General features: G+C 46.3%; 2 protein-coding genes and 1 non-coding gene across 3 annotated transcripts; 1 reads left to right on the top strand and 2 right to left on the bottom strand.

Annotated features, from left to right (window-relative positions):
• Window positions 1-807: 807 nt before the first annotated feature.
• Trnaa-agc (transfer RNA alanine (anticodon AGC)) lies at window positions 808-879 on the bottom strand. The gene has a single exon. It is a non-coding gene; the product is annotated as a tRNA-Ala (tRNA).
• Window positions 880-6,989: 6,110 nt separating this feature from the next.
• On the top strand, window positions 6,990-7,696 carry LOC127218067 (transcription elongation factor A protein-like 4). Its single transcript, XM_051179076.1, has one exon. It carries the CDS (start codon window positions 7,007-7,009, stop codon window positions 7,574-7,576), a length of 570 nt encoding a protein of 189 aa, XP_051035033.1. The 5' UTR covers window positions 6,990-7,006; the 3' UTR covers window positions 7,577-7,696.
• Window positions 7,697-15,189: 7,493 nt separating this feature from the next.
• LOC127218066 (transcription elongation factor A protein-like 4) lies at window positions 15,190-16,100 on the bottom strand. The gene is given in 2 exon segments (XM_051179075.1): window positions 15,190-15,654; window positions 15,657-16,100. Coding segments are annotated over 2 exon segments (567 nt in total). The 5' UTR covers window positions 16,084-16,100; the 3' UTR covers window positions 15,190-15,514.
• Between the last annotated feature and the right edge of the window lie 8,689 nt (window positions 16,101-24,789).

Below are 24,789 nucleotides of genomic sequence, written 5' to 3'. Positions count from 1 at the left end.
GAGCAGAGCAGGGAAGGAGATACCTTAACAGAGGGAGCCAGCTAAGGTTTTAAGAGAAGAATGGCACTAGGGAGAAGTTCAGAGATGCACAAAGATGGCCACGACTTAATATCTGGGCATTAGTGGAGAGGCCGCATTGATGGCCTTCTGTCCTCGTGAGACCGATGGCTTCCCACAATTGCCATCGCAGAGCCTTCACCCAGTAGCTGATGGAAGGAGAAGCAGACAGGCCCAGCTAAGCTCTGAGCCAGAGCTTGGCTCCTGGAATAGAGTTGTTGCAGGTGATGGGGGCAGGTGGCCCGAGGAAAGCAAGCAAGACCTGGCCAGGATATCCTACAGAAAGAGCTGCCTCGAGCAAGTAAGTCAGAGCACGGGGAGGAACCCAGTTGTAAGGCCGGGAAAGCAGCACTGGACCGAGCCAAGCCCTCAGCCTGTGGATGTCATGTAGGAGGCCTGGCCATTCTATGGGACCTCTAAGGGAGGGAGCGGCATTTCCCGCGAGGGCAGGAATGGACTTTGGGAGCCCCTTCCCTCTGGGCAGATACCCTTTGAGCCCAGGGAGGCGGAGGAGGGCCTAGGCCCTCTCCCAAGTGGTAAGACAGACGTTGATGATCATCTCCCACGGAAGGGCTACTATCCTTGGGGAGTGGGTGGGTCTGGGTTGGTTCGGGTCGGTGGGAGGCCTGGCAGGATGGGATGGAGGAGGGCTCGCTGGTGGGACTGATATGTAAACTCAGTTTGCTTCTAGGTAAAAGTCATTACTACAGAAAGGAGAGAAGAAAAGTCAAGGTTTAAAAGTGTTACCCTTGGAGATGCCGGAGCTCGAACCCGGGACCTCATATATGCTAAATATGTGCTCTCCCGCTGAGCTACACCCCCAGGTCTAACAGCCCCGTTCACCAAACCTCATATGTAGGCATGCACGCCGAACCCCTCACTAGTCATCGCGACTGCCACACATTGATTACATCAGCTCCTTGGAGTATGCTCGCTATGGCCTCCCCGCCAATGTTCTCATGACAGTTTGCACCATAGTTACTGCGCGAGGAGTCAACTTCTTTGCAAGCCAAGCAAAGTAACAGTAATATCAAACCTCACCTTCTTCAAAACGAGGCAGGCTAACAACTAATACTACTTGAATTAATCCAGGCTCCTCCCTTGTCATTCACTTTTATGCTCTACTCCTTCTTCAACATGATAGTGTCCCGTGGGATTCATAATGGCGTGCGGCTCACTCACTAGCAATATTCCACCATACCTGAGAGCATGGGCAGTTCCCAGAAACTTTCCTTTTCATATGTCTATGTTTTCTGAGCACATGCCTTAGCTTGCAGGCCTTGAGAAACATTTTTTTTTCTTCCTGTTTGATTGGGGGCAGGCTAGTCATCTTGTTTCAAACTTTCCCAAACTATCTGTCACTGCATTTTTTGAAACACCTTGTATTGAGGTCCCCGTTTGTTCGGGAAACACGAATGTGCAGGCGCCTTCTGTATGTTTACCCATCTCACCACTTGCATCGTAAGCTTCTGGCGATGAGAGTTTTACTACAGTATGCCCCCTTCCTCACGTGCCATCTTTCTTGTGTCTCAACAACAACAACAACCACAACAACAACAAAAAAATCATTAACTAAGTATTTTTCTCTATGGTCACAAGAGTGACAAAGGAATAAATATTGGCCCAGCTGATGCCACAGTATACAAGATCGCCCGGCCTTCCCTTCCCTTCCCTCTGAGCAAGAACTCTCGGGCCTTGTTAACACCCTAGAAAGCCTACTAGCATTAGAGAAAGTGCCACCAGCACGGAAGCTGGGCTTAGGTTTTTTTTTGGCAACCGTGACCCATACATATGCCTGGTGGCTTGACCACGCTCTACTCACCAGACTACGGAGGTCTCCACCGGGATGTAGACACAGTCCTTATGAACATTATCGTCAGGAGCCGGATGAGCGTTTTCAGCCACTAGTTACCGTTGCACCAGTGAGCTCCTTACGAGGAAGTTAAAGGAAGCCACAGGTTGGGCCATCAGATCCTGACAAACATAAAGTCAAAGTTGATCTTCACCAACCCCGCATGTGACAGAGCGCTGATCTCCAAAATACACGAAGAACACAAGATGCTTGTCACCAAAACACCAAATGATCCAATTGAAAGGAAGGGAACAGAAATAACTGGAGAATTCTCAATATAGAGTCCCAAAAGGCAAAAGACATTTGAGAAAGTGATCAACCTCCTTAGCCTTCAGGGAAATGCCCATCAAACAACTCTGAGATACCTTGGTGATCCTATCAGAAAGGTTAAAATAAAAAACAAAAACAAAATTGACAGCCAGTGCTGCAGAGGGTGTGGAGAAAGAGGAACACCCCTCCATCGTTGGTGGGAGCTCAAAATGATGCGGCCAATTGTTGTCAGGAAAACAGGAATCAGTCTACCTCAAGATCCGGCAATTACACTGCCTGGCAAATACCCCAAGGATGCACATCCGGACGGGAAGCACATACGTTCACCTGTGTTCCTAGCAGCTTTGTTTGAAATAGCCAGACATGGAAGCCATCTAGACAGATGCCCCTCAGCCCACGAATGCATGTTGAAAATGTGGTATCTCTACACAAAGGAGTTGGGTTACTCAGCAGGACAAAACAGTGGAAGCTGGAATTACCAAGGCAAACGGAGGGCACTGCAAGAAACCTGTCCCGACTGAGGCAAAGCAGCAGCCACAGAGAGACAAGCCTTCGAAGTACTCACTCATAGATGGATGTTAGGCACAGAGGAAAGGGCCACCCACTAGCCTCTGATCCTTACCTCAGGAGAAACGAGGAAACAAGGAGGACATGAAGAGAGACACACATATGTGGACACCTGAAAAAGGGAGAGTGGACATGAACCTCTGAGCTCATTGGAAGCCTGGGGGAGAGGAGAAAATGAAACAGGGGAGAGGAGGGTCAGGCGAAGGACATGGATGAGACAGCCTGAATGAGGGGAGGAACAGAGCAGAGCAGAGCAGAGCAGGGAAGGAGATACCTTAACAGAGGGAGCCAGATAAGGCTTTAAGAGAAGAATGGCACTAGGGAGAAGTTCAGAGGTGCACAAAAATGGCCACGACTTAGTGTCTTGGCATTAGTGGAGAGGCCCCATTGATGGCCTTTTGTCCTCGTGAGACCGATGGCTTCCCACAATTGCCATCGCAGAGCCTTCACCCAGTAGCTGATGGAAGGATAAGCAGACAGGCCCAGCTAAGCTCTGAGCCATCCTCCTGGAATACAGTTGTTGCAGGTGATGGGGGCAGGTGGCCCGAGTAAAGCAAGCTAGACCTGGCCAGGATATCCTACAGAAAGAGCTGCCTCGAGCAAGTAATTGAGAGCACTGGGAACCCAGTTCTAATGCTGGGGAAGCCGCACTGGACCGATCCTAGCCCTCTGCCTGTGGATGTCATGTAGGAGGCCTGGCAATTCTATTGGACCACTAATGGATTGCTTTAGTAGGCACTGGCAATGTCCTTGGCTTGGTGTTTTCCTTCTAGTTTTTCTCTGGGCTGGATTTGTGGATAAGTGTTGTTTAAATACGTTTGTTTTTTTTTTTTTATAATGGAAAGTCGTGTTTTCTAATCTATAGTGTCTTGATTTTGCTGGGTATAGTAGTCTACTTGGCATTTCTTTGTGTTTCTTAGTTTCTGCATAATGTCTGTCCAGGACCTTCTGGCTTTCAAAGTGTGCATTGAGAAATTGGGTGTTACTCTGCTGGGACTGCCCTTATGTTTTACATCTGGCCAGCCAATTGGTAGCACTGACACTGTCTGAAACATACTTCCACAGATTAGAAAATGAACCACAGCAAAATCCATGTGCTGTTAATTTAACAGACATGTTAAATAACATAAAGTATGAAAAGGGTTTCAAAAGTGTTCTTTACAGTGTATGGTAAACCAACAGAAAGATCGTTAACTTGTATTTCCTTTTCAGAATATAATGTAGGTAATGTAAGCACTCCCATGTTCACAAAGAGACTAAAGAAAGAAGAGAAAAGATAATGAACTCATCACCAGTGTCATAGTAATTGGGCAAGGCTTCTCAAACTTTTCCATGTCAGATCATTTTGGATTTGTTTTAAATGACCAAACATTGCTTTGTTATGAGAAGAAAAATCTCAAACCAACAAACAGTTCATCTCACACTTGTTATACATTTTAAAATGTATGGAAGCCTAGCATTGTGTTTCATGCCTATAATCCCAGCACTTGGGAGGTGGGGGTTCACAGATCTCTATGAGTTCAAGGCCAGCATGTTCTACAAACTGATTTCAAGGACAGATTGGGCTGTTCCTCAGAGAAACCCTCTGTGAAGAAACAAACAAAAATAAAAATCAACAATGATAAAACACATATTATACCAGAAAACTCAGCAATAACCCCTGAGGTTCTTGGTCTCACTAATAAAGGAAGTTTTACAAAAGACTACATGGAAATGTGATGACAATAAAATATGTAGATTTATTTATGGTCTTTTCTGTCTATGGGTATTCTACATGAATGCATACAGGTAGAGCCCTTGATTTCTGGTGATCAGAGTGTCAGAACCCCAGGAACTGGAGTTACAGTTGTTCATGATCCTCCACTATATTGCTGAGAACTGAACAAGGGCAACCTGCAAGAACAAGGTCTCCTGAGTGCTCAGCCATCTCTCCAGCCCCTGGAAGACAATGCTCATGCTTGTAGAGGACTTGCTCTTGCAGAAGACCCAGGTTCGGTTCTCAGCATTCACCAGGAGGCTCACACCCCTGTATAACTGCACTTCCAGGAAAACTTTCATGACATTTCTGCCATTTCTGACCTCGTTGGGTACCAGAAAAACTCCCACACAAACAATAAAATAAATAGCCCTAAGGAGGAAAACAAAGAAATGAATCACTGCAAATCGACAGGGCAGGTAAGCTACAAATCTCCGCAGCAGCTGTCCCCAGGAATCCGTGTAGCAGAAGCAGAGGAAACGCTGTATCATTTGATGTAAGCCTGCAGGGATGACTCCCACATGGTTAATAAGCAGCCACAGAGTAGGGAGGGGGCTTCAGAGAAAGAGTGAAGCTCAACAGTGTTAGGGAAGCAGGAAGAGTTAGTGAAACCACACCTAGAACGGAGAAGAAAAGTGTGCAGGTCGTCCTGATGATTGGCGTGGAGGTGTGCTTGGTAGTCAAGCTGTGTGCTGATATCATGCCTGATTCTAGTTCTGTTCTCCTCCGGGATCTGATCATTGCCCCTTTTATACTCAGTTTCCCACTTAAAATAAATGAATCATCCTCTCACTCGGCTCCAAATATAAGTCCTTTCCATTTTCATTAGAGAATGCATGGAAGTCAGATAATAAATTTAGGAAGCCACATTTGGCGAGACAAATTCCTAAGTTTTCTTACTCAGAAGTACATTGTCCTACTGTCCACGCATTCAGTTCCCAGTTATAGGACTTGCCTCACTGGCTCTGATCTTGCAATAGATCTGAAAGCAACATTGTCAAGATTCTTCCATCACCCCGCCCAGTACCACCGAAGAAAACAAAAACAAAGTGTGGCATTGAATAAAATTCATTATAAAACCAACTTTCCCACAAGAGAAACAGACACACCCTAGAGGCAAAGGAAGGGTACCTGATTCCACTCCTTGAGTGGTGTGTGACTGGCTGAGACTTGCTAGCAGGCAGGAGGGAAGGCTGATGCTGGGTGCTGTCATGTGATTTGCGAGCTGGAGTGCCCCTCCCTCGCTCCCCAGGGCTCTGTCCCAGAGCCTTCTCTCAGGTCCCTGGGCTCCTGGTTTCCGTTCTTGCATCTCTCAGGTCAGAGTAAGTAAGGCTTTGATCCCAGAGACTGGAGGCGAATGCTGGGGGTGTGAGGCCAGCTGGGCTCTAGGAGGGAAAGACAGGAGGTGGAGTTTGGGACAAAGGAGGAGGGCTTGGGTGTAGACCACAAGGCAGGGGGGAAGGGGAGGCTGCTCCGGAGCTTGCAGCCACCAGGGAGCTTGCAGCCTCTGTGCAGAAAGCAGAGAAGCAGACACCCCCAGTATCCCCGCCTGCCTGCTACCCCCACCCCATATCCTAGCTGCTTTCCTACACCTTCTCTGCCTCCTTTTAGAGTCTCAGAACCGAGCCTGGGCTTGGAGGAGCCCTCTCTTAGAGAGAGTGCTGAGAGAGAGAGAGAGAGAGAGAGAGAGAGAGAGAGAGAGAGAGAGAGAGAGAGAGAGAGAGAGAGAGAGAGAGAGAGGAGAGGAGGGAGGGAGGGAGGGAGGGAGAGAGAGAGAGAGAGAGAGAGAGAGAGAGAGAGAGAGAGAGAGAGAGAGAGAGGCAACCTTCTGCCATTACTGACCCAAAAGCTGTGCAGCGCCGAGGTGGTCTCTGGAGTTGCATCCAGGGCAAAAAGACTCACAGACCCCAAAATAGTTAGAAGAGCGTCCTCACTGGAGCTCAAGGCTCGAAAGGAAATGGCGGCTGGGGAGCAGGGAGGAATGGAGGAGGACAAGTCCTGAATCCTGTTTCCCAGTCACAGCTTCTTCACTGAGTGTGTAGACACAGCCCCACCCCACCCCACCGCCACGCCCCTTGCCCTGTAAGCTTATCTGTGCCTGCCACTGCCTCCTTGCTGGGACACCTGGAAAGAAGGGGCGGCCTGCTCTCTGTCGCTGCAGCATGGCCAGGGGCACGGGAAGGTTTGTGTCTCCACCGCGCACCCCCACCCTATCTATCACACAGCGTTTGCCACACTGAAGGAGCACAGAGAAGGTGGCAGGACCTGCCAGGGTATGCTTACCTCACCTGCGAGGGAAGGAAGGGTGCGGGCAGAAAGCCCACTTGGAGGGCAGCCGGGCTTAGTTAGAGAACCATTCTCAAGGACAAGATGCAAAGACTATGTGAACGTGCCTTTGGCGTCTGCTCTTCAGTCTCTCAGTCTCGGTGCCTTCTCTATTTCCTCTTCCCGCCCCCACCCCACCCCAATCTCTACCTCCAGGACAGAAAAATAACAATCCGGACATGGAAGAAGTCTCCAGGGAGAAGGAAGGAGGGCCTTGGAAGCAAGCACAGGTGGGAAATGGTAAAGAGCCACAGGAAGAGGCACAGTCAGAAGCAGCTTTTCCTCTGGAAGACAAAGAAACGTCAGAGAGCCAGGCAAAGGCAGGAGATGAGGGGGTGCTGCCAAGGCGCCAAGGGCAGCCAGAGCCCCAGAGAAGGGCAAAGCAGGAAGGAGGGCCAGAGAGACAGGGAAAGCCAGAATTTAGTAAAGGGAGCCCTGCTGTAAAGCGCCCAGCTGAGGACCACCTGCCCAGAAAAGCCAAAAGGAAAACCAACAAGGGGCTGGCCCACCGCATCAAGCAATATAAGGAGGCCATTCACGATCTGCACTTCAGCAACGAGGACATGATCAGAGAATTTGACAACATGGCCAGGGTAAAGGAGGATGAGAAAAAGAACAAGCAGAAGATGGCACAGATCTTCTGGATGCAAAGAAGTTTGCAGGACCCTTTCTACCCAAGGGGCCCAAGGGAATTCAGGGGTGGCTGCAGGGCACCTCGCAGGGACATCGAAGACATCCCTTATGTTTAGTTCCCCTTGGGCACTCATAGGGCATAGTGCTCTAACCTTATGCAGCTGCTTTGATTTAGGCCTTCCCCATGTAAGCTGCAGCCTGTTTGACCCCACTCCCTGCTGTGTTCTGATCCCAGTGTAGTTGATTTCCCCTTCACTGCATGGGAAGATATTCAGAGTGCACTGTCAATCCCAAGTACATAAGCCACAGAACCCTCTATTTGGCATCAGCCCACTTTTGTGAAACTGCAACAGAGTAATCTGCATGGAGAAAACGAGTCTGGGAATTACTTGTGTCGTTCTTTATTGTTCTGTCAACAGTTTATTGTCTCCTAAGGTGACTGACTGCTCCTTCTGGGCATAAGATACAGGAGTTGGGAAGTAGTCATAAGCACTCACAGGTTGTTGCATGGGCGAGTGGAGTCATTGCGATGTTTATTTCCTGGGTGTAACATGGAAGGTAGCATTGTATTACTCCTGTGGCTGCATGAGGGAAGAGTCAATCTGTCCTTTACTGCTGTAAGGCCGAACCCCGATGCCTGTGAAATGGGGGTAAATCTTACCAGGTAGGGGTGTGGGGGGGGCAGTGACTGAAGCACTGAGAATGTAAACTGCTATGGTTTGCTCCTGCTCTCCGCCCCTCCCCACTAGGAGCTCTGGAACCTGGTCAGACACTTGGTGTGGGCCAAGGCAGGTCTCCACTTTGTCCAGGACTAAGTCCATATAGCTGAGAGTCCGTGCCATGGCTCCATGCTGCCATGCCTCTTGTCACAGTTCCTTTCTCCTCTCAGGACACTGTTGCTGATGGTGATCCAGAGGCTCTGCTAGAGCAAAGAAACCCCTTAGCCCAACAACAGGATAGAGACACCCATTCTCGACTCCAATAGAATTGTGTTCCCTGTTGGGAGGCCCCAGTTATCATTTGGGTCTTGATAATCCATGAGATGCATGGGGACCCTCTTTCTTGCCTTTTGTCTATTTCCACACAGCCCCTCCATAGAACTGAGATAGAGGCGAACGATGCAGCAAACAGTGTCAATGAACAGGTGCCATGCTGTTCTCCGCAGTCACCTGAGCGTTCACACACCTTTCTTCGGGGTTTGTTTCCCCAGAAACTCAGGTCAAGCCCTCTCTTTCCATTTCCACAGACTCATCACCACCACTTTGTGAGGCTTCCCTCTATCTGATTAGGATTAGTTTATTTCTTTACAGTTGTTTTAAAATAGACCTTTTGGTAATAGTTCTGTATGTTTCCAGAATTATTACAGACATGACACCCAGTTTCCATGTTCTCCATAGCAAGTGTCAACTCTTAACTAATGCCTGTCATTATGATGATTCAGTTGCCAAAATCCACACTAATGCTTTAATACATACTGAATAATGTGCCCTATTCACATCCTCCAGTGTCCTCTCTCTGTTGTAGGAGCCTGCTTATGCTACCACATTACATTTTAAATCATATTTCTGAGGATTCCACATCTTCCTTGGGAGTTTTTCAAAGTTCACCTAGTTGTAATGACCTTATCACTTTCGAAGCATAGTTTTTAGATATTTATTGTCTCACAAGATGGCTTTGCTTTATGTTTTTCTTCTTAGTGCACCCATAGCTTCGTCTTCTTCCTGTTGCTGTGATATATGCTATGGCTAAAAAAAAAAAAAAAAAAAAAAAAAAAAAAACTAGAAGAGGAAAGAATTATTTATTGCAGCTCATGGGTTATGGTCACTGTCCATCATCAAGGGAACCCAGGGCCGGAACTGGAGGCATGAGCTTTAAAGAAAATTACTACCGGCTCTCGTCTAGGTTCACAGTAAGGTACCTTTCATATACTAGGCCTTATCTGTGTAGCTATGATACTTACTGCCCACAGTAGTCTGCGACCTCCTACATCAACTAGAAATCAAGAATACGCCCCACAGAAATGCCCACACGTCATCTTCATGATGCAGTACTTCAGTTGAGACTCTTCCCAGGCATCAACTTGACCACCCAGTTTAGCCGTCACATCTTATGCTAATGCAATTTTGGAGAAAGAAATCACAAGTGTAAAATTCCATTCTTGTCACATCATATAAAGAATAAAAAGAATATTAAAGCATATATGGTATAGTAGTGGCAGGAATGTCATGGAAATGTCCAACCACTTTTTGATTGGTTTTAAATCCTACTTCACAAGATGAAACCCATACCTCAAATTATTATTGGTCCAAGAATTTAAGGATAAATAGGTCATAGGCCCTAGAAGAGTTTTAACCTTAACATAGCAAAATATATCACATAACAGTTATCAAATAAGAATCACAGTTAACACTATTTAGCCCATTAACATATAGCAAGATTTAAGAAACTATTCTATAATCTATCCTATATTTGTGAGTCTAAAGTTCTATATGTAACTTATCTTCAAGCCTAACTAAGGAAAACTATAACCATAACTATCTGTCTTCAACTCCTTCAAACACCACAGAAGGATAGTATATAAATTCTAGAAATGACAGAAATATCTTGCCTTGTCAGTCATCTGAAGTTCCTCTGTAATCTTTCATCTTTAGCTCATAGGACATAGTGTGTCTAGCAGACTCTTCAGCAAAGCAGGAAACTTTAAACTGTCTTCTTGTACTGTCAGTTTGTCAGTCATTTCTCTCTGTGTCCTGAAGACTGTCTGGCAGACTCTTCCATGAAGCAGGAACTCTGTAGCAATGTCCATCTTGAATCAGCAGACACTTTTCAGTGGGTCTTGCATGTCCAGTTTATACAGCATAAAGTCAAACAGTCCAGACAAGAGCAGTATATTGTTCAAAGTGCTAGTTTTGCCATATTATAAGTAATCTCCATAATGAGTTTCTTCAATGTCCATCTTCCTTTCTGACGCAGGTGGTGTTGCCAGGAGCAATTATGTCTCACTGCCAAGAAAACCCTAAACCATTTTAAATGTCATATTCTGTAGGTCTTTGAAAGGTTTGAAGAATGCCTATTCATCTCAAATACATCTCTACATATCTAGAAAACCTAACTCACCTAACTATAAGTTTTGATATTATAGGTAACTATCTAAAATCTGTATTAAGTTATACATTATATTTAAATGAGCTATGAAAACATAATACCTAAACAAAAGGAGAAATATACATATCACAAAATTGACTTTAAATTTGTATCCATAAATGAAAATCCATTCCAAAACAAAGTAATCATGTCTATATCATAATCCCCTTTTTAACCTTTAAAAAGATTGGCTGCGGTCATTAACCATTTATAACCAACCCCATTTAAATGAAAACAAACATTTATAAACAATATTTGGGAATTTGGGTGTCGTTCTTTCCAAACTACTTTCTGCTGACAGGGGGCGCTGTTATAGGGATCCTAAGAAGATGCAGAAATCCTGGCTGTAGTCTGCAAGGCTGCCATGTTTTAGCTGTTGGATCCCCAGGAATGCTGTTTCAGGGGGTCTGGCTTGCTCAAACCACATTAGTCTGGAAGGAATCCACAGCTTTTTATTTTCTGTGGAAACAAAAAATAGAAATCCTTTTCCCCAGTAACTTGTCCTTGGACTTAAATTTTTGAGTCAAAGCATTTTAAAAATATATAAATTGAATTAATCCAGCAGTATTTCCTTGAATAGTTGTTGTTATTTCCTCAGCAGTCAAAAGATACAAAGACAATATAACCCCATACAGTATCCAGATTCTCTCTGAGCTTTCCATCTTTACGTGTCTTTATCATTACTCTCTTTCTTCTATTTTTTCATTTTTTTGATTTTTTGAGACAGGGTTTCACTGTGTAAATCTTATCTGTCCTGGAATTCACTCTGCATACCAGGTTTACTTTATAATCACAGAGATCTGCTTGCCTCTGTCTCCTGAGTGCTGGGATTAAAGGCATGTGCCACCACACCCAGCTCCTCCCTGTATTTTTAAAACCACTTTATTTCTTTTCTCTCCCAAGCCTATGTATATTTTAAAACATACTGTAAACCTTTAGAGGTTTTTCTTAATATGAATCTGTCTTTACTGTAAATCTTTATCTTTTTTTTTTTTTTTTTTTTTTTTTTTTTTGCCATGACATTGCTAAATGAAAGTCATTGTTGTTTCTGCCTTGGTTTATCAAACATGGAGGAGGCTATTTTACCTCCAGCACTGAGAGCTGTGGTCACTGCCTTGGTCTGCTGCCATCCAGCAAGCATGCTGCCGGCTTGGAGATGTGGTCACTGCCATTGCCATCTCTCATACACACAAATAAATTGTTAGCAGAGTTTCTTAAAAGCCTTGCAGTTTTTTCCAGCTTATGCTGAGTCAGGAAACTTTTCATAAAGGAGCCATGCACCACTAATCTGGTTGTCTCTTGCAAAGCAGAGTCCAACCGAGAAAAATGCTGCTACCAAGAAACCTTGCTTGTCTCTGTTCTTTTGTTTCTAAAACCCTTTTTTAAGATTTTGTTATATATTAAGTGGAAGTTATTATTAGCCACATGGGCGCTATATGTAAGGAGTATGGTTTTTCCTCCCACAGCCGGTCTTGTCCCGCCATCGTGCCAGCCCCAATTAACACACAGAGACTCTGTATTTGATATAATGCTATTGGCCAGTTACTTGTTTCTTATCGGCTAGCTCTGTCTTAAGTATTAACCCATTTCTGTTAATCTAGTATTTCCACATGGTCTTCTCTTACTGGGGAGCCGCCGGCATTCTGCTTTCTCCAGTCTCTCCATCTTGACCCCTCCTTCCTACTTCCTCTTTCCTCCTTGTCTCCTAGTCCCTCCTATCTCCTTTCCTATTGGCCAACAGTGCTGTATTCATTAACCAGTATGAGAAACATATATACATAATGGCATCTGCCATCACGCTCACATATGCTATCAGCAAAGGTACAGGCAATCCTGTGGGTGAGCATTTTTCTGCTCATTTAATAGAAAGGGGAGTTGGGCTTAGACTTATTCCTTGTCTTATCCTCCATTATTACCCACCTGCATTTGGAAAATGGGTCCGGGATGGTGTGTAGCAGGAAAGGACATCCATAGCACATGACTGTCCCATGCGCTTCTTCCATTGCTATATCCTTACATATAGTACCAAAGTAGGAACCAGCTGACTTAGAAGTCATTAGGAAAGCCAATGTTGTGCCATGATCCAGGAGTTTCAGCCTCTATTATGAGACAAACACATACTCATTTGAACTCTAATACCTGGGAGAAGGGAACCTGCCCTTCTCCCGAGACCATGTGAGTCTCCATTGATATACTAATGAAGTTGAGTTTCTATGATGATTACAATAGTGACATTGATATACATACTGTAGATATCTCAGAACAGACATCAAGTGCGGACGACGCTACACTCTTACAGAGAAACTTTCTCTCCCCCTCCTAGCAGGTAACAATTGCCAATAGCTCCATCTGATTAGGGCTTCCACAGGTTTTCTAGATGCTGTGAAACCATGCTGAGTTCATATGTGAGCTCGTGGGGCTGTAGTATATGTGTTACTTTTAGGTATGAATATTCTATATTCTTTTATGCTCTGCAACATTGGCCAGTTGTAGATTTCTGCGGTTTGTAGACGAGGGTTTAAAGATACACAGGCTTAAAAGTCATTAGGAGTTAGTTTAATACTATGCCCATTTAGCCACATAATGGCAACGGGTGCTCCCCTAGGGCCTATGACCTATTTATCCATAAATTCTTGGACCAATAATAATTTGAGGTATGGGTTTCATCTTGTGAAGTAGGATTTAAAACCAATCTATTTATCCTTAAATTCTTGGACCAATAATAATTTGAGGTATGGGTTTCATCTTGTGAAGTAGGATTTAAAACCAATCAAAAAGTGGTTGGACATTTCCATGACATTCCTGCCACTACTATACCATATATGCTTTAATATTCTTTTTATTCTTTATATGATGTGACAAGAATGGAATTTTACACTTGTGATTTCTTTCTCCAAAATTGCATTAGCATAAGATGTGACGGCTAAACTGGGTGGTCAAGTTGATGCCTGGGAAGAGTCTCAACTGAAGTACTGCATCATGAAGATGACGTGTGGGCATTTCTGTGGGGCGTATTCTTGATTTCTAGTTGATGTAGGAGGTCGCAGACTACTGTGGGCAGTAAGTATCATAGCTACACAGATAAGGCCTAGTATATGAAAGGTACCTTACTGTGAACCTAGACGAGAGCCGGTAGTAATTTTCTTTAAAGCTCATGCCTCCAGTTCCGGCCCTGGGTTCCCTTGATGATGGACAGTGACCATAACCCATGAGCTGCAATAAATAATTCTTTCCTCTTCTAGTTTTTTTTTTTTTTTTTTTTTTTTTTTTTTTTTTAAGCCATAGCGTATATCACAGCAACAGGAAGAAGACGAAGCTATGGGTGCACTAAGAAGAAAAACATAAAGCAAAGCCATCTTGTGAGACAATAAATATCTAAAAACTATGCTTCGAAAGTGATAAGGTCATTACAACTAGGTGAACTTTGAAAAACTCCCAAGGAAGATGTGGAATCCTCAGAAATATGATTTAAAATGTAATGTGGTAGCATAAGCAGGCTCCTACAACAGAGAGAGGGACACTGGAGGATGTGAATAGGGCACATTATTCAGTATGTATTAAAGCATTAGTGTGGATTTTGGCAACTGAATCATCATAATGACAGGCATTAGTTAAGAGTTGACACTTGCTATGGAGAACATGGAAACTGGGTGTCATGTCTGTAATAATTCTGGAAACATACAGAACTATTACCAAAAGGTCTATTTTAAAACAACTGTAAAGAAATAAACTAATCCTAATCAGATAGAGGGAAGCCTCACAAAGTGGTGGTGATGAGTCTGTGGAAATGGAAAGAGAGGGCTTGACCTGAGTTTCTGGGGAAACAAACCCCGAAGAAAGGTGTGTGAACGCTCAGGTGACTGCGGAGAACAGCATGGCACCTGTTCATTGACACTGTTTGCTGCATCGTTCGCCTCTATCTCAGTTCTATGGAGGGGCTGTGTGGAAATAGACAAAAGGCAAGAAAGAGGGTCCCCATGCATCTCATGGATTATCAAGACCCAAATGATAACTGGGGCCTCCCCAACAGGGAACACAATTCTATTGGAGTCGAGAATGGGTGTCTCTATCCTGTTGTTGGGCTAAGGGGTTTCTTTGCTCTAGCAGAGCCTCTGGATCACCATCAGCAACAGTGTCCTGAGAGGAGAAAGGAACTGTGACAAGAGGCATGGCAGCATGGAGCCATGGCACGGACTCTCAGCTATATGGACTTAGTCCTGGACAAAGTGGAGACCTGCCTTGGCCCACACCAAGTGTCTGACCAGGTTCCAGAGCTCCTAGTGGGGAGGGCGGAGAGCAGGAGCAAACCATAGCAGTTTACATTCTCAGTGCTTCAGTCACTGCCCCCCCCCACACCCCTACCTGGTAAGATTTACCCCCATTTCACAGGCATCGGGGGTTCGGCCTTACAGCAGTAAAGGACAGATTGACTCTTCCCTCATGCAGCCACAGGAGTAATACAATGCTACCTTCCATGTTACACCCAGGAAATAAACATCGCAATGACTCCACTCGCCCATGCAACAACCTGTGAGTGCTTATGACTACTTCCCAACTCCTGTATCTTATGCCCAGAAGGAGCAGTCAGTCACCTTAGGAGACAATAAACTGTTGACAGAACAATAAAGAACGACACAAGTAATTCCCAGACTCGTTTTCTCCATGCAGATTACTCTGTTGCAGTTTCACAAAAGTGGGCTGATGCCAAATAGAGGGTTCTGTGGCTTATGTACTTGGGATTGACAGTGCACTCTGAATATCTTCCCATGCAGTGAAGGGAAATCAACTACACTGGGATCAGAACACAGCAGGGAGTGGGGTCAAACAGGCTGCAGCTTACATGGGGAAGGCCTAAATCAAAGCAGCTGCATAAGGTTAGAGCACTATGCCCTATGAGTGCCCAAGGGGAACTAAACATAAGGGATGTCTTCGATGTCCCTGCGAGGTGCCCTGCAGCCACCCCTGAATTCCCTTGGGCCCCTTGGGTAGAAAGGGTCCTGCAAACTTCTTTGCATCCAGAAGATCTGTGCCATCTTCTGCTTGTTCTTTTCTCATCCTCCTTTACCCTGGCCATGTTGTCAAATTCTCTGATCATGTCCTCGTTGCTGAAGTGCAGATCGTGAATGGCCTCCTTATATTGCTTGATGCGGTGGGCCAGCCCCTTGTTGGTTTTCCTTTTGGCTTTTCTGGGCAGGTGGTCCTCAGCTGGGCGCTTTACAGCAGGGCTCCCTTTACTAAATTCTGGCTTTCCCTGTCTCTCTGGCCCTCCTTCCTGCTTTGCCCTTCTCTGGGGCTCTGGCTGCCCTTGGCGCCTTGGCAGCACCCCCTCATCTCCTGCCTTTGCCTGGCTCTCTGACGTTTCTTTGTCTTCCAGAGGAAAAGCTGCTTCTGACTGTGCCTCTTCCTGTGGCTCTTTACCATTTCCCACCTGTGCTTGCTTCCAAGGCCCTCCTTCCTTCTCCCTGGAGACTTCTTCCATGTCCGGATTGTTATTTTTCTGTCCTGGAGGTAGAGATTGGGGTGGGGTGGGGGCGGGAAGAGGAAATAGAGAAGGCACCGAGACTGAGAGACTGAAGAGCAGACGCCAAAGGCACGTTCACATAGTCTTTGCATCTTGTCCTTGAGAATGGTTCTCTAACTAAGCCCGGCTGCCCTCCAAGTGGGCTTTCTGCCCCGCACCCTTCCTTCCCTCGCAGGTGAGGTAAGCATACCCTGGCAGGTCCTGCCACCTTCTCTGTGCTCCTTCAGTGTGGCAAACGCTGTGTGATAGATAGGGTGGGGGTGCGCGGTGGAGACACAAACCTTCCCGTGCCCCCTGGCCATGCTGCAGCGACAGAGAGCAGGCCGCCCCTTCTTTCCAGGTGTCCCAGCAAGGAGGCAGTGGCAGGCACAGATAAGCTTACAGGGCAAGGGGCGTGGCGGTGGGGTGGGGTGGGGCTGTGTCTACACACTCAGTGAAGAAGCTGTGACTGGGAAACAGGATTCAGGACTTGTCCTCCTCCATTCCTCCCTGCTCCCCAGCCGCCATTTCCTTTCGAGCCTTGAGCTCCAGTGAGGACGCTCTTCTAACTATTTTGGGGTCTGTGAGTCTTTTGCCCTGGATGCAACTCCAGAGACCACCTCCGGCGCTGCACAGCTTTTGGGTCAGTAATGGCAGAAGGTTGCCTCTCTCTCTCTCTCTCTCTCTCTCTCTCTCTCTCTCTCTCTCTCTCTCTCTCCCTCCCTCCCTCCCTCCCTCCCTCTCTCTCTCTCTCTCTCTCTCTCTCTCTCTCTCTCTCTCTCTCTCTCTCTCTCTCTCTCTCTCACACTCGCCTCTCTAAGAGAGGGCTCCTCCAAGCCCAGGCTCGGTTCTGAGACTCTAAAAGGAGGCAGAGAAGGTGTAGGAAAGCAGCTAGGATATGGGGTGGGGGTAGCAGGCAGGCGGGGATACTGGGGGTGTCTGCTTCTCTGCTTTCTGCACAGAGGCTGCAAGCTCCCTGGTGGCTGCAAGCTCCGGAGCAGCCTCCCCTTCCCCCTGCCTTGTGGTCTACACCCAAGCCCTCCTCCTTTGTCCCAAACTCCACCTCCTGTCTTTCCCTCCTAGAGCCCAGCTGGCCTCACACCCCCAGCATTCGCCTCCAGTCTCTGGGATCAAAGCCTTACTTACTCTGACCTGAGAGATGCAAGAACGGAAACCAGGAGCCCAGGGACCTGAGAGAAGGCTCTGGGACAGAGCCCTGGGGAGCGAGGGAGGGGCACTCCAGCTCGCAAATCACATGACAGCACCCAGCATCAGCCTTCCTCCTGCCTGCTAGCAAGTCTCAGCCAGTCACACACCACTCAAGGAGTGGAATCAGGTACCCTTCCTTTGCCTCTAGGGTGTGTCTGTTTCTCTTGTGGGAAAGTTGGTTTTATAATGAATTTTATTCAATGCCACACTTTGTTTTTGTTTTCTTCGGTGGTACTGGGCGGGGTGATGGAAGAATCTTGACAATGTTGCTTTCAGATCTATTGCAAGATCAGAGCCAGTGAGGCAAGTCCTATAACTGGGAACTGAATGCGTGGACAGTAGGACAATGTACTTCTGAGTAAGAAAACTTAGGAATTTGTCTCGCCAAATGTGGCTTCCTAAATTTATTATCTGACTTCCATGCATTCTCTAATGAAAATGGAAAGGACTTATATTTGGAGCCGAGTGAGAGGATGATTCATTTATTTTAAGTGGGGAAACTGAGTATAAAAGGGGCAATGATCAGATCCCGGAGGAGAACAGAACTAGAATCAGGCATGATATCAGCACACAGCTTGACTACCAAGCACACCTCCACGCCAATCATCAGGACGACCTGCACACTTTTCTTTCTCCGTTCTAGGTGTGGTTTCACTAACTCTTCCTGCTTCCCTAACACTGTTGAGCTTCACTCTTTCTCTGAAGCCCCCTCCCTACTCTGTGGCTGCTTATTAACCATGTGGGAGTCATCCCTGCAGGCTTACATCAAATGATACAGCGTTTCCTCTGCTTCTGCTACACGGATTCCTGGGGACAGCTGCTGCGGAGATTTGTAGCTTACCTGCCCTGTCGATTTGCAGTGATTCATTTCTTTGTTTTCCTCCTTAGGGCTATTTATTTTATTGTTTGTGTGGGAGTTTTTCTGGTACCCAACGAGGTCAGAAATGGCAGAAATGTCATGAAAGTTTTCCTGGAAGTGCAGTTATACAGGGGTGTGAGCCTCCTGGTGAATGCTGAGAACCGAACCTGGGTCTTCTGCAAGAGCAAGTCCTCTACAAGCATGAGCATTGTCTTCCAGGGGCTGGAGAGATGGCTGAGCACTCAGGAGACCTTGTTCTTGCAGGTTGCCCTTGTTCAGTTCTCAGCAATATAGTGGAGGATCATGAACAACTGTAACTCCAGTTCCTGGGGTTCTGACACTCTGATCACCAGAAATCAAGGGCTCTACCTGTATGCATTCATGTAGAATACCCATAGACAGAAAAGACCATAAATAAATCTACATATTTTATTGTCATCACATTTCCATGTAGTCTTTTGTAAAACTTCCTTTATTAGTGAGACCAAGAACCTCAGGGGTTATTGCTGAGTTTTCTGGTATAATATGTGTTTTATCATTGTTGATTTTTATTTTTGTTTGTTTCTTCACAGAGGGTTTCTCTGAGGAACAGCCCAATCTGTCCTTGAAATCAGTTTGTAGAACATGCTGGCCTTGAACTCATAGAGATCTGTGAACCCCCCACCTCCCAAGTGCTGGGATTATAGGCATGAAACACAATGCTAGGCTTCCATACATTTTAAAATGTATAACAAGTGTGAGATGAACTGTTTGTTGGTTTGAGATTTTTCTTCTCATAACAAAGCAATGTTTGGTCATTTAAAACAAATCCAAAATGATCTGACATGGAAAAGTTTGAGAAGCCTTGCCCAATTACTATGACACTGGTGATGAGTTCATTATCTTTTCTTCTTTCTTTAGTCTCTTTGTGAACATGGGAGTGCTTACATTACCTACATTATATTCTGAAAAGGAAATACAAGTTAACGATCTTTCTGTTGGTTTACCATACACTGTAAAGAACACTTTTGAAACCCTTTTCATACTTTATGTTATTTAACATGTCTGTTAAATTAACAGCACATGGATTTTGCTGTGGTTCATTTTCTAATCTGTGGAAGTATGTTTCAGACAGTGTCAGTGCTACCAATTGGCTGGCCAGATGTAAAACATAAGGGCAGTCCCAGCAGAGTAACACCCAATTTCTCAATGCACACTTTGAAAGCCAGAAGGTCCTGGACAGACATTATGCAGAAACTAAGAAACACAAAGAAATGCCAAGTAGACTACTATACCCAGCAAAATCAAGACACTATAGATTAGAAAACACGACTTTCCATTATAAAAAAAAACAAACAAACGTATTTAAACAACACTTATCCACAAATCCAGCCCAGAGAAAAACTAGAAGGAAAACACCAAGCCAAGGACATTGCCAGTGCCTACTAAAGCAATCCATTAGTGGTCCAATAGAATTGCCAGGCCTCCTACATGACATCCACAGGCAGAGGGCTAGGGATCGGTCCAGTGCGGCTTCCCCAGCATTAGAACTGGGTTCCCAGTGCTCTCAATTACTTGCTCGAGGCAGCTCTTTCTGTAGGATATCCTGGCCAGGTCTAGCTTGCTTTACTCGGGCCACCTGCCCCCATCACCTGCAACAACTGTATTCCAGGAGGATGGCTCAGAGCTTAGCTGGGCCTGTCTGCTTATCCTTCCATCAGCTACTGGGTGAAGGCTCTGCGATGGCAATTGTGGGAAGCCATCGGTCTCACGAGGACAAAAGGCCATCAATGGGGCCTCTCCACTAATGCCAAGACACTAAGTCGTGGCCATTTTTGTGCACCTCTGAACTTCTCCCTAGTGCCATTCTTCTCTTAAAGCCTTATCTGGCTCCCTCTGTTAAGGTATCTCCTTCCCTGCTCTGCTCTGCTCTGCTCTGTTCCTCCCCTCATTCAGGCTGTCTCATCCATGTCCTTCGCCTGACCCTCCTCTCCCCTGTTTCATTTTTCTCCTCTCCCCCCAGGCTTCCAATGAGCTCAGAGGTTCATGTCCACTCTCCCTTTTCAGGTGTCCACATATGTGTCTCTCTCTTCATGTCCTCCTTGTTTCCTCGTTTCTCCTGAGGTAAGGATCAGAGGCTAGTGGGTGGCCCTTTCCTCTGTGCCTAACATCCATCTATGAGTGAGTACTTCAAGGCTTGTCTCTCGTGGCTGCTGCTTTGCCTCAGTCGGGACAGGTTTCTTGCAGTGCCCTCCGTTTGCCTTGGTAATTCCAGCTTCCACTGTTTTGTCCTGCTGAGTAACCCAACTCCTTTGTGTAGAGATACCACATTTTCAACATGCATTCGTGGGCTGAGGGGCATCTGTCTAGATGGCTTCCATGTCTGGCTATTTCAAACAAAGCTGCTAGGAACACAGGTGAACGTATGTGCTTCCCGTCCGGATGTGCATCCTTGGGGTATTTGCCAGGCAGTGTAATTGCCGGATCTTGAGGTAGACTGATTCTGTTTTCCTGACAACAATTGGCCGCATCATTTTGAGCTCCCACCAACGATGGAGGGTGTTCCTCTTCTCCACACCCTCTGCAGCACTGGCTGTCAATTTTGTTTTTGTTTTTTATTTTAACCTTTCTGATAGGATCACCAAGGTATCTCAGAGTTGTTTGATGGGCATTTCCCTGAAGGCTAAGGAGGTTGATCACTTTCTCAAATGTCTTTTGCCTTTTGGGACTCTATATTGAGAATTCTCCAGTTATTTCTGTTCCCTTCCTTTCAATTGGATCATTTGGTGTTTTGGTGACAAGCATCTTGTGTTCTTCGTGTATTTTGGAGATCAGCGCTCTGTCACATGCGGGGTTGGTGAAGCTCAACTTTGACTTTATGTTTCTCAGGATCTGATGGCCCAACCTGTGGCTTCCTTTAACTTCCTCATAAGGAGCTCACTGGTGCAACGGTAACTAGTGGCTGAAAACGCTCATCCGGCTCCTGACGATAATGTTCATCAAGGACTGTGACTACATCCCGGTGGAGAACTCCGTAGTCTGGTGAGTAGAGCGTGGTCAAGCCACCAGGCATATGTATGACTCACGGTTGCCAAAAAAAAAACCTAAGCCCCGCTTCCGTGCTGGTGGCACTTTCTCTAATGCCAGTAGGCTTTCTAGGGTGTTAACAAGGCCCAAGAGTTCTTGCTCAGAGGGAAGGGAAGGGAAGGCTGGGCGATCTTGTATACTGTGGCATCAGCTGGGCCAATATTTATTCCTTTGTCACTCTTGTGACCATAGAGAAAAATACTTAGTTAATGATTTTTCTGTTGTTGTTGTTGTTGTTGTTGTTGTTGTTGTTGAGACACAAGAAAGATGGCACGTGAGGAAGGGGGCATACTGTAGTGAAACTCTCATCATCAGAAGCTTACGATGCAAGTGGTGAGATGGGTAAACATACAGAAGGCGCCTGCACATTCGTGTTTCCCGAACAAACGGGGACCTCAATACAAGGTGTTTCAATAAATGCAGTGACAGATAGTTTGGGAAAGTTTGAAACAAGATGACTAGCCTGCCCCCAATCAAACAGGAAGAAAAAAAAATGTTTCTCAAGGCCTGCAAGCTAAGGCATGTGCTCAGAAAACATAGACATATGAAAAGGAAAGTTTCTGGGAACTGCCCATGCTCTCAGGTATGGTGGAATATCGCTAGTGTGTGAGCCGCACGCCATTATGAATCCCACGGGACACTATCATGTTGAAGAAGGAGTAGAGCATAAAAGTGAATGACAAGGGAGGAGCCTGGATTAATTCAAGTAGTATTAGTTGTTAGCCTGCCTCGTTTTTGAAGAAGGTGAGGTTTGATATTACTATTACTTTGCTTGGCTTGCAAAGAAGTTGACTCCTCGCGCAGTAACTATGGTGCAAACTGTCATGAGAACATTGGCGGGGGAGGCCATAGCGAGCATACTCCAAGGAGCTGATGTAATCAATGTGTGGCAGCCGCGATGACTAGTGAGGGGTTCGGCGTGGATGCCTACAAATGAGGTTTGGTGAACGTGGCTGTTAGACTTGGGGGTGTAGCTCAGCGGGAGAGCACGTATTTAGCATATATGAGGCCCCGTGTTCGAGCCCCAGCATCTCCAAGGGTAACACTTTTAAACCTTGACTTTTCTTCTCTCCTTTCTGTAGTAATGACTTTTACCTAGAAGCAAACTGAGTTTACATATCAGTCCCACCAGCGAGCCCTCTCCGTCCCATCCTGCCAGGCCTCCCACCGACCCGAACCAACCCAGACCCACCCACTCCCCAAGGATAGTAGCCCTTCCGTGGGAGATGATCATCAACGTCTGTCATACCACTTGGGATAGGGCCTAGGCCCTCCTCCGCCTCCCTGGGCTCAAAGGGTATCTGCCCAGAGGGAAGGGGCTCCCAAAGTCCATTCCTGCCCTCGCGGGAAATGCCGCTCCCTCCCTTAGAGGTCCCATAGAATGGCCAGGCCTCCTACATGACATCCACAGGCTGAGGGCTTGGATCGGTCCATTGCTGCTTTCCTGGCGTTGCACCTGGGTTCCTCCCTGTGCTCTGACTTACTTGCTCGAGGCAGCTCTTTCTGTAGGATATCCTGGCCAGGTCTTGCTTGCTTTCCTCGGGCCACCTGCCCCCATCACCTGCAACAACTCTATTCCAGGAGGATGGCTCAGAGCTTAGCTGGGCCTGTCTGCTTCTCCTTCCATCAGCTACTGGGTGAAGGCTCTGCGATGGCAATTGTGGGAAGCCATCGGTCTCACGAGGACAGAAGGCCATCAATGCGGCCTCTCCACTAATGCCCAGATACTAAGTCGTGACCATCTTTGAGCATCTCTGAACTTCGCCCTAGTGCCATTCTTCTCTTAAAACCTTAGCTGGCTCCCTCTGTTAAGGTATCTCCTTCCCTGCTCTGCTCTGCTCTGCTCTGCTCTGCTATGTCCATCCCCTCATTCAGGCTGTCTCAACCATGTCCTTCTGTGCCCCTCCTCTGCCCTGTTTCACTTTCTCCTCACCCCCAGGCTTCCAATGTGCTCAGAGTTTTTTGTCCACTGTCCCCTTTTTCGGGTGTCTCTCTTCATGTCCTCCTGGTTTCCTCGTTTCTCCGGAGGTGTGGATCAGAGGCTAGTGGGTGGCCCTTTCCTCTGTGCCTAACATCCATCTATGAGTGAGTACTTCGAAGGCTTGTCTCTCTGTGGCTGCTGCTTTGCCTCAGTCGGGACAGGTTTCTTGCAGTGCCCTCCGTTTGCCTTGGTAATTCCAGCTTCCACTGTTTTGTCCTGCTGAGTAACCCAACTCCTTTGTGTAGAGATACCACATTTTCAACATGCATTCGTGGGCTGAGGGCATCTGTCTAGATGGCTTCCATGTCTGGCCATTTCAAACAAAGCTGCTAGGAACACAGGTGAACGTATGTGCTTCCGTCCGGATGTGCATCCTTGGGGTATTTGCCAGGCAGTGTAATTGCCGGATCTTGAGGTAGACTGATTCCTGTTTTCCTGACAACAATTGGCCGCATCATTTTGAGCTCCCCACTCAACGATGGAGGGTGTTCCTCTTTCTCCACACCCTCTGCAGCACTGGCTGTCAATTTTGTTTTTGTTTTTTATTTTAACCTTTCTGATAGGATCACCAAGGTATCTCAGAGTTGTTTGATGGGCATTTCCCCTGAAGGCTAAGGAGGTTGATCACTTTCTCAAATGTCTTTTGCCTTTTGGGGACTCTATATTGAGAATTCTCCAGTTATTTCTGTTCCCTTCCTTTCAATTGGATCATTTGGTGTTTTGGTGACAAGCATCTTGTGTTCTTCGTGTATTTTGGAGATCAGCGCTCTGTCACATGCGGGGTTGGTGAAGATCAACTTTGACTTTATGTTTCTCAGGATCTGATGGCCCAACCTGTGGCTTCCTTTAACTTCCTTGTAAGGAGCTCACTGGTGCAACGGTAACTAGTGGCTGAAAACGCTCATCCGGCTCCTGACGATAATGTTCATCAAGGACTGTGACTATATCCCGGTGGAGACCTCCGTAGTCTGGTGAGTAGAGCGTGGTCAAGCCACCAGGCATATGTATGGCTCACGGTTGCCAAAAAAAAACCTAAGCCCAGCTTCCGTGCTGGTGGCACTTTCTCTAATGCTAGTAGGCTTTCTAGGGTGTTAACAAGGCCCGAGAGTTCTTGCTCAGAGGGAAGGGAAGGGAAGGCCGGGCGATCTTGTATACTGTGGCATCAGCTGGGCCAATATTTATTCCTTTGTCACTCTTAGACCATAGAGAAAAAATACTTAGTTAATGATTTTTCTGTTGTTGTTGTTGTTGTTGTTGTTGTTGTTGTTGAGACACAAGAAAGATGGCACGTGAGGAAGGGGGCATACTGTAGTGAAATCCTCATCGTCAGAAGCTTACGATGCAAGTGGTGAGATGGGTAAACATACAGAAGGCGCCTTGCACATTCGTGTTTCCCCAACAAACGGGGACCTCAATACAAGGTGTTTCAATAAATGCAGTGACAGATAGTTTGGGAAAGTTTGAAACAAGATGACTAGCCTGCCCCCAATCAAACAGGAAGAAAAAAAAATGTTTCTCAAGGCCTGCAAGCTAAGGCATGTGCTCAGAAATCATAGACATATGAAAAGGA

The sequence above is a fragment of the Phodopus roborovskii genome, unplaced genomic scaffold, assembly GCF_943737965.1.
Source record: "Phodopus roborovskii unplaced genomic scaffold, PHOROB, whole genome shotgun sequence".
NCBI lineage: Eukaryota > Metazoa > Chordata > Mammalia > Rodentia > Cricetidae > Phodopus > Phodopus roborovskii.
Note: the sequence above shows the minus strand (reverse complement) of the source record. Positions and strands in the feature narration are given on the sequence as shown.

What these genes read in the sequence shown, in the direction of transcription:
- LOC127218067 (XM_051179076.1), top strand. Translation starts at nt 7,007, where the DNA reads ATGGAAGAAGTCTCCAGGGAGAAGGAAGGAGGGCCTTGGAAGCAAGCA.